Source organism: Quercus suber, unplaced genomic scaffold, assembly GCF_002906115.3.
Source record: "Quercus suber isolate HL8 unplaced genomic scaffold, Cork oak 2.0 scaffold_635, whole genome shotgun sequence".
Classification (NCBI taxonomy): Eukaryota; Viridiplantae; Streptophyta; class Magnoliopsida; order Fagales; family Fagaceae; genus Quercus; species Quercus suber.
The window spans coordinates 119617-133566 of record NW_027070077.1 but is presented as its reverse complement, the minus strand read 5'-3'; the positions used below and the strand labels follow the sequence as shown (position 1 = coordinate 133566).

Genomic DNA, 13950 nt, shown 5'->3' with positions numbered 1-13950 from the left:
AGCACGGTACACGCACGCACGCGTGAGCAATGACATGGTATATTTTGTCTGTCTCCCCATAAAACCAAAACGAGGAATGTATAGGTTTGTTTACCAAATAAAGAAACCGACACATCCCTTTGGTCTCTTCCATGGCCGACGCGCCGAGATAGCAGAACAATATAGATTAGTCCCAGAAAAAAAAAAAAAAGCCTCTTTTAAACCCAAAAGCGAGTGACACAAAAAGAGCGAGTGACATTAATTTGTTAGTAATTATAGTCCCTCGCGCTTCTCTTCTCTTCTATTCTCTCTCTCAGTCTCAGTCTCAGTCTCACCAGCTACATCTACATCTTCGATCTCTCGCGAGTGAGATTTACTCCCAAAAAAACCTAAAACTCACATTTCCCATTTTCCGAAACGCTCTTCCCCCACTCGCGCTTACAGCTTACAACCCCCACTCGCTCTCGCCCTGTTTTTTTTGAGGTCTGAACTTTAAATTCTCTTTTACCTCCTTTTTATATTTTTGCGGTTACTATCATTTTTGTTTCTGTTTTGTTTGATAATAATACCATGATGATGACACCCTTTTTTTTTTTTTTGTTAAATTATTTTGTGTTTGGTTGCTGAGAAAGTACGGGAAAAGAAAAAAAAAGTGGGTAATTCAATTTTTATTATTATAATGTATTGTTATCATCTGAACCTGAGAAAGTGGGAAGCAACCACCTCCACCAGTGGAGAGCTATTGAAAGCTTTGGTTTTAATGGGTTTTGGGTGATATTTAATTTTGTGAAGCATTCATTGGTTTTGTTGGGAAACAAGCAGAGGGTTTAGAAGTTCTAGAAATGTGAACTGGGCATTGCATCTATCTATTTACTTGTTGATTTTTACTTGGAAGTCCAGTAAGAAATTTATCACTTAAAAATTAGATTGGCAATGCAAAAATTACTATGCAATGACTGTTTTATTATTGTTATAGCTCTGAGATCTTAGTTCCTACATTTCCTAACTATTTGAACAATTTGAACCGGTCCATTGTGCTGGGGGATACAATGTAGGGTCCATTTGTACAACTCCAACAGTACTTTGTAAGAAGCATTGTCTTTGGCAGTCTTAGAGAAACAACCTAGTCATCTTCTGTTGGGGATTTGGCTTCTAAGAAGCATGGACACTTTCTTGAAAATTTAAGACACGCCAATAAATTAATGAATTAGTATCTTTTGGTCTTGTAACTCCCTAACTCTTCATTGGCAAGATATTGTCCTCTTTGGGAGTGATATGAGTCTCTCTCTCAAGGTTTTAAAAGGTCTCTTGCGAATTAGAGTCCAAGGCCCTCCATATAAGGCTTAGGACACCCCCTACCTAAGCAATGTGGGACTTAGTCAAGATTTGGTTCTCCCTCACCTCACCTTACTTAAGAGGCCTTTTAAAACCTTGAGGGAGAGACTTGTGTCACTCCCAAAGAGGACAGTATCTTGCCAATGAAGAGTTGGGGCGTTATATATGTCTAACATGGACAAGCCAAGGGTTTGGACTGTCTGCGCTTCTTAGTTTGCAAATAGAGTTCAAGTGATAAAGTTTTTCATAAAGAAGGAATAAAGGTTTTCTTCTCTGTGTGTATGCGTTGTTCTCTGATCATAAATTTAGAATATTTCCTATTATATTTTTACCATATTGGACTATGTGCAAAACTATGTGAGATTGATTGTATATGGTATTTTTCCTGATTAATTTGTTTAGGATTCATAGCTGACCCCATAGTTTTGGGACAGCCTTCGTTGTTGTTGTTGATAATGATGATGTATATATGGTATATTTTGATGAATATCATCTTATCAGAATTTTTTTTTGATGAATACCATATGCAATATGGCATTGCATATAATTTATCTGTTTATGAGGTTGTTTTGTTTAGTAAATGCAGTTTTAGCTTGTATAATAATTTCTTATGTGGTATAAATATTTATTAAGAGGAGAATGATTGTGGTGCACTGGTGCTGCATTTGTAAAACAATCTGGTGTCTTGGACCTCTGGTTGATGATGGTCTTCTATTTCACTGTCCAATAACAGCAAATATTTGGTCATATTACTTGGTCTGCTTGGGTTCATTATGTGATTCTGGAAAGGACAGTTTAGTTTTCATAGTCATGGTGAAATTTGGAATGCTATTCCACATTCTCTTATGAGGTCTATTTGGAGAGAACAGATTAGTTGGACATTTGATAGTGTCGAACATTCTCTAGTATCCCTTAAGTCTTCTTTCTTGATATTATTGCTTAACTAGATGTCGGCTTAGGCAGTGTCCCTTTTTTGTTCTACTCTTGTCTTTATTAATTGGATTGCATAAAATTTTGATTATTATTTTTTCAGGGACTCTTTCGTACACATCCTGTGTGCTTTGAGCCTTTGATATCTCTCTTTTTGATAAAGTATGCACTTTTTTTCTGAATCTGATAAAGCATTTACTTATCATAAAAAAAACGCTTCATATCTAGTAAGACAGGAGTTAGGAATTACCAAGAGTCTTATAGCTCAATTGACACTTTTTAATGTTTCCAATAGAGATGTCTAGGGTTCAAATCCCTCCTCCCCCAAATATTGAATTATCCATAAAAAAAGAAAAGAAAAGAAAAAAATATGGGGGTTAGGAAGTGTGATTGGTGATTGAAATGGTGGGTAAATTATTGAAGGGTATAGAAGCAAATTTTGAAGGCAGCACTTGGTTGATCAGCCATGAAGAAGCCATAAGCATGGGGTTGGGCAATTTTCCAAATGGACACAGTTGTTGGCCTTAGGATTCACTTTTTGCACTTCTTTGTTTTTAGATTGTGGTAAGGCTATGCTTAGGTAATCTTAGCATAGAGATCCTAGTGTTCTGTATCATGATATGTGGTCTCAACACTTATAAACCCTTCAGAAATGATGAAATTACAAACGTATTTCATTTGGTCAATAGCTCTAGCTCAAATGACACTTTCTCCTCCCCCAAGACTGGGTAGGGGTGAGGTTGTGGGTTCATAATTCATTGGCTGTGTCTGTAACTTACCAATGAAACAACTTCTTTCATCCCATATATATATATATATATAGATGGGTTCAAGTTACACCTGGCGTAAGAGTTACACCATTTTTAAACCATTGATTCGAATGAGATCTAATGGTAAATAAGACAATACTTGACATGTCATCAATATTATTAATTTCTACCTACCTTGACCTCATTTATTTCTTTATTTTCTAAAACTCTATGTCCTCCGTAATTCCAAAGTTCTTCATCTTCTCTCTCTAAACTCTCCTCCTCCTCTTCCGCTGCTCCCAGCTTGGTTGCGTTGGCCATAAACCAACTGGGTCCAGCATAATAGAATCATTCGGCCTTCAATTCTGATGCCATTGGCTCCAGTGTTGGTTTCTGCTTAGCTCCATTGGTGACCTCGACAGCCACATAGGATGGGACATCAATTCAGCCGTATAATAGGTCTCTTATTAAACACGCAGTGTGGGACACTGATCCAGTCATATATAAACTATTCAAGTGCCATATTTGAGTGCGGCATGAATGTGCTAAAGGACTACCAACAAGCACAGGAGTTAGGACTCCATGACAATTACTGCTCATGAAGAACCAGCACCTGGCAGCTAGAATTGGATGACATGTTAATGGGTTTACTTGTAGGGAAGTCAGTTTTGCAAGATGTGACATGCAAAAAGCATACCCATCAGTTATTGGTTCTCATTGCAAACAATTTTAACAACAAAACCATGGTAGTATACCTCACTTGTATTCATACATATTTTCCTCATAAATGAAAATTTATATATTTTTACTTAAAAAAAGTGAGCCTTATAAAAATATGCAGTCAGTTGAATAGTAAAAGAAAAAGACCGAATAGAAAAAGAAAAGAAAAAAAACCCTTCTAATCAATCTTTGAAGTACCGTGAACTGAAGTGGTAAAAATTCTGCAGTGTAGGGCAGTTAGCTTCTGATCAGCAAGGGCAGTGGAGAAGGAGGAGGAGGTGAGTCTAGAGGAAAAAAAAAAATTGAAGAACTTCAGGAATAGGGAGAGACAGAATTTTGGAAAATATAGAAATAAATGGGGTGAAAGTAGGTAGAAATTGATCATATTGATGACATGTCAAGTAGTGTCTTATTTACCGTTAGATCTCATTCAAATCTACAGTTTAAAAAAGGTGTAACTCTTGTGATGGTACACTAGGTGTAACTTGAACTCATCTTTTATACATATATAACATTGATAAAAATGGAAAAACATTTTCTAGATTGATTTGAGTACTTTGGAATCATGTAATTTGAAGAAAAAAGAGTATGATAGTGATGGAAGGTATAGATGTTCAGTTGTTTAAACATGATATGCATGTTTATGACCATGTGTCAATGCCATATATCACAGATAAGCTTTATGGACCATGAGTTGAACTCATTTATCATGTTACATGCACTAAGGCATGCATTTTCTCATTTCATTTTGATGTTGTTTCTAATCCCATATATATATATATATATATATAAGCTTTTAGATTATTTTTGTGTCATTGTGTTTTGGATGATATTGACTCTTTTCAGTTTTCAGCTGTAAGATTTTTTTTTTTTTTTTTGGGTGTGGGAATCTTTATCTATGGCGATTTTTGTCAAACTAAGAGTTTGAGTGGGAGTTCAAAGCTTCAAACCATTCTTCATGTTCAGAAGCCTAGTTTATCTTGGCTAAATGATAATTTTGGTCACTATCATAAATATAGATCCTGAAATTAATTGTGTGCATGAATAAAACTTTACATAAGGAATTTATGTTTAAATTAAATTTCAAATTATGTTTTAGAAGAACCATTTCCATGTAATGTTGGAGGCAGATTGTATCTCATTGGGTAAAGGACGCTTTAAAATGTTTGCCTTGTGCTTTGACCTCTTCATCGACCTAAATAACAACATTAGTGCCCTTAGGGTGGGCATCTTATTCTTCTGGCTTGCTAATGGTTTTCTAGTAATGAATGACAATTGGGTTTGACAAGCATGCAGGGTTTGTCTATAAACCCTGGAATAAAAATATCTACTGATGGGTCTAGTTTTGCATTTGGCTTTAAGGTTGCAGAATTGCCATCACAAATTTTGTCCTGTTTCTTTAGTGCTCTATTCAATAAAATTATAGTTTATATTGCTACAAAAACCACCACAAACTTCTATGAAGCATAATAGATGGTGAGTGTCACTTTATATAGGTGCAGTGGCAGTGCTCCTGAAGAAGCTTGGGATTGTAACATTGGATTAGATGTTAAGGCCATATTGTTAATATTCCTTGAGTTACTATTGTAATTCTTTCAATTGAATATGACCTTTAATTTTAAGCTCAGGAGCCTTTTCTTGACAAGTCTTACAATTTCCTGTTTTGGATTTTACAACCACTGATTGGAATCTTGATTTCAATTCTGTATATGCACCTGAAGTCCTATTTTGAATAGAATATAAATGATTGTCAGGAAAGTTTATCAGTTAAAACGGTGCACTATAGTTTTCTCTTTTGTTTTTAACCACCTTTTTAAAAAATAAAAAATAAAACGAAAAGGTGGAAAGACATACAAGGGAGGTGTAGGTTATAGAAAACAAAGAATTGACAAGGAAAAGACTCAAATTTAGATTTGGTATGGATAAAAGACCTTCCTATGTTATATTGTGATCATTAGGAAATTATTCTCATGTTTATATGGTAATGTTCATAAAAAAAAATGTTATATGGTAATGAGGAAAAGAAAATATCAAATCTGAAACTAAGTGGTGGGAGTGGGATGTTGTTTAGAGGAATCCAACCTTGGAGGTTTTACCAGAGTTATTTCATAATAGTAATTTGGAGATAATCAAGTGAAGTATTTAGTTCACTGCTCAAGTTCTGGAGACTCTGGATTTTTATATCAACTGGACAAACCAACTTAACCAATATTCTTAAGAGCATCAGAAGTACCAATTAGGTTGATGTGTCTAAGGACGTTACATGCTTTAAGTGTGGACATGTTTTTATTTGCCACTTTATCTGATATTATAAAAATGCTACTTCTACCCAAATAAAGAATATAAATAGATTGACATTGCTTAAAAGTACGTTATCTAGCTATTTATTTTTTATCTCTTTTCACCATTCCTACACATGTGGCTAACAAAGTTGAGAGGCTGTAAATGGATTTTTTGTGGGGTGATTCTAAGACACATTTGTTGGGATGAGATAAGGTGTGTGTGCCTGTTGCCAATGGCGGTTTAGGAATTAGGAAACTGACCACTTTCAATAAAGCTCTACTAGGAAAGTGGCTTTGGTGATTTGGGGTTGAGGAGACTCGGCTTTGGAGGAGGGTGGTAGCTTTGAAATTTGGGAAAGATTTTTGCAGGGGTCGGGTGGTGGGGGGTTGTGGGTGGTCCTCCAAGCTGGGAATGGGTGTTCATGGTTGTGGTTTGTGGGGAAGTATCCGGATGGGTTGGGAAGTTTTCAGCAAAAACATCTAGTTTAAGGTTGGGGTGAGGAATAGAGTGAAATTTTAGACAGATCGGTTGTGTGGGGATCTTCCACTCCATTTGGCTTTTTCGGTCTTGTATAATTTTGTTGCTAACAGAGCGGCTTTTGTAGACTCATCTTTGATATGCCAAGGAGTGGGGGATAGAGTGGGGGATAGGAGAACTTGGGATGTTCGTTTTATTCGGGGTCCTAATGATTGGGAGGCGCACGTGGTGAATGATTTCTTTTGATTCTTGGCATCCAATTTACCTTCAGTGATGAATGGTGATTGTATGAGATGGAAGTTAACGAAGAACGAGGTTTTCATATCTGTTTGTTTTATCATAAGTTGCATGGTTCTTCCTTTGTTTTTTTTCTCATGGAAAGGTATTTGAAAGGTTAAGGCACCCCGGCGTGTCTCTTTCTTTGTTTAGACAGCCGCATGGGATAGAATTCTCACGGGAGATTACTTGCGGGTTCAGGGTTTTGATTTCGTTGATTGGTGCATTATGTGTCGTTGTTGTGGAGAGACAGTGGATCGTTTGTTGTTACATTGTGGAAAGGCTTATTGATAGTGGAGTTTTGTCTTTAGAACTTTTGGGATTTCGTGGGTTCCCTCCCATTTGGTGATAGATTTTTTGTTTAGTTGGTGGAATTGGTTTGGGAAGCATTCATCTCACATTTGAAATTTAGTTCCGTTATGTTTGATGTGGTGTATTTGGAGGGAACGCAATTGGCAGACTTTTGAGGACATGGATAGATCGGATGACCAGCGGCTTGCTCTCTTTTTAGGATCCCTTTTTGATTGGTCTAGAGCTTGGGGACTCACATCTAGTGATTCTCTCCCTTTGTTCCTTATCTCTCTCTTTCTTTGTAATTAGTACTTCTTTTTTGTTTTTGCTTTTCTCTCTTTTTTTTTGTATTATTTGATAAGCTTTGTGCTACTTTGCATTTAGTAGTTTTTTGAATATATATTTCTTACTTATAAAAAAAAGAAAAAGAATATAAATAGTATGGTGGTAGTGTAGTTGGAACTGACATCTTGACTTAATAATGATGTTTACTTGTTTAAAAGTACTCTTGAGGCAGCCGATTTTTAATACTTCTCATATGGATATATATATATATATATATATGAGTAACTATTTCCAATTAGGTTTAAGGTGAAGGTAATTTTCAACATAAAATTCAACTTGGAAGTGCTCTTGAAAATCCCTTAAAATGATTGTGTATCTCCTTTTGGTGGGGTAGCCTAATTTTTTTTCAAGGGCTTGGTTATTAAAGACATTTAGAATTTTTTGAGGAGAAGGTCCAAAGATGTTTTGACAATTTTGTTTGTGTGCTTTGTTTTCTAAATTTTTATGATTAGTTCTTTCTTTCTTCTTCTTCTTCGTTTTTAAATTATTTTCTTTGTGCATCTTCAGGTCTAAAATTGGAAAGATTGGATGTTAGGGAAAAGGTTATTTTTAGCTTGCTGCTTGATTTTGGTTTCTGGGAGGCAAAGGTAGCCTGATTCAAACCCGAGGTCTTAATGAGATGAAGACCAGAAAAGTTGAATGCTCCAAAACCCCCTTTTCCCTCTTCATGGAAACAAATGATAAATTACCTTTTGCTGAACAATAAGGACTACCAGGATTCAAAGTGCAGTTGATACTATGGTGGACTGTCAAGACAATGTGCTTAGTGCCAGAGTGAACGAAAACATAGGTGATTTTGTGGATGAAGTGCATAACAGAGATGTTGGGGTTGTTAGTTCTCCTAAAAGGGATGTTGCAATGTTTGAAGGGGATACAGATTTTGAGCCACGCAATGGCATTGAATTTGAATCACATGAGGCAGCATACTCATTCTATCAAGAATATGCCAAATCTATGGGATTCACTACTTCAATTAAAAACAGCCGTCGCTCAAAGAAATCAAAAGAATTTATTGATGCTAAATTTGCATGTTCCAGATACGGAGTCACTCCAGAATCAGATAGTGGGAGTAGTCGGCGACCAAGTGTGAAAAAGACAGACTGCAAAGCCAGCATGCATGTGAAGAGAAGGGCAGATGGGAAGTGGATTATTCATGAATTCATAAAAGACCATAATCATGAACTTTTACCTGCTTTAGCATATCATTTTCGGATTCACAGAAATGTAAAGTTAGCTGAAAAGAATAATATTGACATTTTGCATGCTGTTAGTGAACGGACAAGAAAGATGTATGTTGAAATGTCTAGGCAATCTGGTGGATATCAAAATCTTGGGTTTCTTCAGGGTGACATAAATTATCAGTTTGATAAAGGCCGTTACTTGACTTTGGATGAAGGAGACGCCCAAGTTATGCTTGAGTACTTTAAGCGTATCCAAAAGGAGAATCCGAACTTCTTTTATGCAATGGATTTGAATGAAGAGCAGCGTTTGAGAAATCTGTTTTGGGTTGATGCCAAAAGTAGACATGATTACATCAGTTTTAGTGATGTTGTTTCTTTTGATACCTCCTATATCAAAAGCAATGATAAATTGCCATTTGCTCCTTTTGTTGGGGTGAACCATCACTTCCAGTCCATGTTGTTTGGATGTGCATTGGTTGCAGATGAGACCAGATCAACATTTGTCTGGTTAATGAAGACGTGGCTTAGGGCAATGGGTGGGCAAGCTCCCAAAGTGATAATCACTGATCAAGACAAAGCCTTGAAGGCAGCCATTGAGGAAGTCTTCCCAAATACACGCCATTTCTTTTCTCTTTGGAATATATTGGAAAAGATCCCTGAAACTCTAGCTCATGTGATAAAACAGCATGAGAATTTTTTGCCAAAGTTTAACAAGTGCATTCTCAAGTCATGGACAGACGAACAGTTTGACATGAGGTGGTGGAAAATAGTTACTAGATTTGAACTTCAAGATGATGAATGGATACAGTCATTGTATGAAGATCGAAAAAAGTGGGTGCCTATTTATATGGGGGATTCTTTTTTAGCTGGAATGTCTACACCTCAGCGTTCTGAAAGTATGAATGCTTTCTTTGACAAGTACATTCATAAGAAAATTACTCTCAAAGAGTTTGTGAAACAATACGGGACAATCCTACAAAATAGGTATGAAGAGGAAGCCATAGCAGATTTCGATACATGGCACAAACAGCCTGCATTAAAATCTCCTTCGCCTTGGGAAAAACAATTGTCAACAGTGTACACTCATGCAATTTTTAAGAAATTCCAAGTTGAGGTTTTGGGCGTAGTTGGCTGCCATCCTAAAAAAGAAAGTGAAGATGGAACAACTACTACTTTTAGGGTTCAAGATTGTGAGAAGGATGAATATTTTATGGTATTGTGGAATGAAACAAGGTCAGAGGTTTCTTGTTTCTGTCATTTGTTTGAATACAAAGGTTTCCTTTGTAGACATTCGATGATTGTTCTCCAAATTTGTGGTCTTTCAAGCATTCCACCCCATTATATTTTGAAGAGGTGGACAAAAGATGCAAAGAACAGGGAAACAGTGGTTGAAGGAACAGAAAGGATGCAGACTAGGGTGCAGCGTTACAATGATTTATGTAAAAGAGCCATTGAATTGAGTGAAGAGGGATCATTATCTGAAGAGAGCTATAGTATTTCTTTTCGGGCACTAGTAGAAGCTCTGAAGAATTGTGTGAATGTGAATAACATTTCGATTAGTGCTGCAGAATCTAGTGGCAATGGTCTTGTTCTTCGTGAAGAAGAGGAGAGTCGAGGAAGCTTAGGAGCTAAAACAACTAAGAAGAAAAGTGCATATAAGAAAAGAAAGGTTAGTTCTGATGTTGATGGTTCATGTGCTTATATTTTTATTTCTTGTAATGTTTCTATTACTAAATGTATTTTTAAAAAAAGAAAAAAGATTTGAATAATGCCTCTATATTCTAATTCCAGGTACCAGTAGAGCCAGATGTTCTACTTGTTGAGCCACAAGACAGCTTACAACAGATGGTTTGTCTAATCTTCATTCTGGTTATGATCTAATTACAATGATTAAACGGAATGCTTTAGGATCATAATAAAAATGATATTACAAATAAAATCAAATTTGACCCATTCTGTATCAGGAACACCTAGTGCTGCAAATTTTTTCAAATTCTAAATATAAAATTTCAAATCTTGTTGGAAATGGGGCTAAATACATAGTTGTGATCGAAAAGAAGTGAAAAGAGTTGTGCATTTTTTTGGTTGCTTGGGACAATAGAAGTTCTGCATCTACCTGCACTGATTTAACTGATCAATTTCTCTTGGGCTTTCATTCTTGTAGGATAATCTAAGCTCAGATGGGATGACCCTTACTGGATATTATGGTGCCCAACAGAACGTGCAAGGACTGGTACATATTATTACCTTGGGCTATTTTACATAATCCAGGGTTTTGCAGTTATTGTAAAAAACGTACTGATGTTAATTATGATACTTGTACATGGTAGCAGTTGAACTTAATGGAGCCACCTCATGATGGGTACTATGTAAATCAACATAGCATCCAGGGGCTGGTAAGTCATGATAAATTTAATACCATGATATATATATTTTTTCATAAGTAACCATTGTATGTGTTTTTTTTTTTAAATATATATTTTTTAACATAATGATTTATATGCTTGTAGGGTCAATTGAATTCAATAGCACCTAGCCATGATGGTTTTTTTGGGACTCAACAAAGCATGCATGGGCTGGTATAGTATTTATAATCACATGATAAATTTGTAGAGAAATATGGTTAATGTAAATGTCATTCATGTGATGAGACTTCCTTAATTATGCTTTCATTCAATTAGGGGCAGTTGGATTTTCGACCCCCAGCAAATTTCAGTTATAGCCTTCAGGTTAGTTTGCAACATGGGGCAGTTATATTGATTGAACTGCACTTTTTCAGACATGGTTTTACTAATTTGTGTTTCTAACACTAGTTGCAGGATGAGCCCCATTTAAGAACTACACAGTTGCACGGCAGTGCTTCGAGGCATGCATGAGGAAGAAACATCTTCCATGTTGGCTGCAGTGATAGTTGCCTCATGGAGGTGGCTAAATCCATACCCAATGTTATGTTGGGTAATTGGAATGGTAAATCCATGAAGTGGTTCCAGATCCTTCACCACTTCAGTTTCCTGTTCGGATAAAAAAGAAGCCAAATGCATTAACAATTGAAGGTAAAAGATTTCCTGTATATTTACGGGGGGAAAGTTACTTTGCGGAATTTAAGCTGTGGTTATATTTATTCCCCAGAAATGACATAAGAAAGGAAAGACAAAATAATCCTATTTTATGCCCCATAGTTTAGCTGTGCTGAAATCACAATTCACAACTTGAGGGCAGGACCAGATTACTCCTGCCGCAGGAGTAATCTAGATCAATTTAGTGGATCCATCTCTTTTAAGGAACAGAATGCTTGTAAGCCATTAGAAGAATAAAATTAATGCTTTTCGTGGAGAAACATACTTCTAATGGCTGAGATGCAAATGATGTCTTTGCCTGGGTGCCAATTTAAAGAAAATACTTTTCCTTGTCCTTGTGCACTGTAGAATTACTGCAAACGGCTCTTTGTAAATGCTCCATGTATCATTATGTTTGAAATTTATTCAGTTCTGTGGATAAGATCTGCTCCTGCCCCTGTCAATCTTCGCTGGATTGTATCGGCAATCTGTTCTGTAAGATGTGTATGTTCATGCAGGAAGTGGCAAAATGGACATGTTTTTGTTCGTGAAGTTCCTCAGTTTCCCCTAGTGGAAATCAGTTATTAAAAGCGGAATACGATGTTTTGTATAATCCTTTTTCTGATTAATATCTTTCTCATTTTTTAAGGTTTGAAATTTTAGTTAGTAATTAGTAATGGGTTTTTTTTTTTGGTCCAGAATACTAACGGATGGATCAAAAAACACAGTTTGTTTAAGCATTTGTAAGCTTGTCTAAAGGATACACTAGCAGTAGGTGGATCAAAGGCAGAATTTGATTTGAGCATCAGAATCAAACTTTTTCGGAGCAACCAGACATTTATATTTGGTCTGCAATCATGTTTGTTCTACGGTGTTGATGGTCGAGGGTAAATTTTAGGGAATAGGAGTGTATTAAATACTCAGTGGCTTCTTAACCATGAACCCAAATCCAAGATGAGAAGCAAAATTTAATGTTCCATTCATAGGGCATCGTGCAACGGTGTCATTTACGAGGACCACTTCAATTCGTTGGTATCCTCCTCTGTCTCACTCTCTCTCTCTCTCTCTCGTTGAAGGCATTCAGCAGGTTGGATGGTCTCTTCAATCGGTTTGGAGCTAAGCGTTTTCTGTTTCATATATAAGTAATAAATGGGACACTTTAACTAGGGGTCCGTTTGGATAGCACTTATTGTTGCTGAAAGTTGATAAAAATTGATTGTTGCTGAAAACACTGTAGCAAAATAATTTTTAAATGTGTGAATAGTATTGTGGGATCCACTTTTAATATTTTTTAATACATAAAAAGTGCGTGAACAATGTGTGAACAGTGCACGCATTGTTCATGCACAGTAAATTTTGTCCCCCCAGTCAACAAATGCGGCAAAAAAAAAAAAAAAAAAAAAAAAAGAGGAGCAAAACGCAACTTTGAGCATTTGTCCCCCCAGTCAACAAATGCGGCAAAAAAAAAAAAAAAAAAAAAAGAGGAGCAAAACGCAACTTTGAGCAACAAACCCTCCTATCCAAATGCAGTGTAGATGTCAGGGGAAGAGAAATTGACTCCTAACCCTAAAAAGAGCAAATACCATATATTTGTGATAAATGTTTGGGCTAGCGAGAATCAATCAATTTTCTTTTAAAAAAATAAAAAGAAAAAGAAAGAGAAGAGAATCCTTCCCTTCGGCCTTGGTACCCTTCTTATTAGAGAGGAAGAAATTTTCAAAACGGGTTATCGGTATGTCTTACCATTCCACCTCATTAAAGTTGTGCCAAAAACCAGTTTCTCCAATAAAGAGGACTAGAGGAGCGTGTGTTTAACCTAGACTCTGTTTTCATAATGGAAAGTTTTAAATAGTCTCAACCTATACCAAATTACCCTCGACTTGTAATGCTCTTAACCAAAGGAATCTAACTGGAAATGGGTTTGGAAAGTCAACTCCATTCCAAGAGTTATCACATTTCTTTGGTTAGCTTGACAATCAAAGAGCTTCTAAACACTTCTGGCCATAGTTATTAAACCAGGACTACTAGTTGACTCGGTTTTTGAACTAGGTTACTAGTTCAATCAGTGGGTCACCAGTCGAACCATAAGGTCAAATAAAAAAAAAATTAAAAATATATAAAAGTAAGTTTAAGAAATCATAATATGAATATGTAAATTAACTGTTACAACTTACAATTATTAATTATTTAATAACAATCATTAATTATTTAATTTTATACGTAGAAAGGTTAATATAATAAAAGAATTCTTATAGTGTTTAATTTATATTTGCAAGTAAACTTAAAGGCAATAAACACATAAAGTATAAAAAAATCTAAACAACAAAA

At 35.9% G+C, this 13950-nt stretch overlaps 1 protein-coding gene across 6 annotated transcripts; it reads left to right on the top strand.

The window, feature by feature from the left end:
- The first annotated feature begins 79 nt into the window (after positions 1-79).
- LOC111983079 (protein FAR-RED IMPAIRED RESPONSE 1) lies at positions 80-12235 on the top strand. Of its 6 annotated transcripts, none has more exons than XM_024014743.2 (8): positions 80-462; positions 7893-10235; positions 10358-10414; positions 10731-10799; positions 10897-10962; positions 11077-11145; positions 11254-11295; positions 11386-12235. In XM_024014743.2, the coding sequence occupies exons 2-8, from the start codon at positions 8124-8126 to the stop codon at positions 11440-11442; spliced, it is 2472 nt and encodes an 823-aa protein (XP_023870511.2). In that variant the 5' UTR covers positions 80-462; positions 7893-8123; the 3' UTR covers positions 11443-12235. The 6 variants fall into 6 exon arrangements, with proteins under 6 accessions (XP_023870511.2, XP_023870506.2, XP_023870507.2 ...); XM_024014738.2 differs by having other exon boundaries at positions 11380-12235; XM_024014739.2 differs by having other exon boundaries at positions 11248-11295.
- The last annotated feature ends 1715 nt before the right edge of the window (positions 12236-13950 follow it).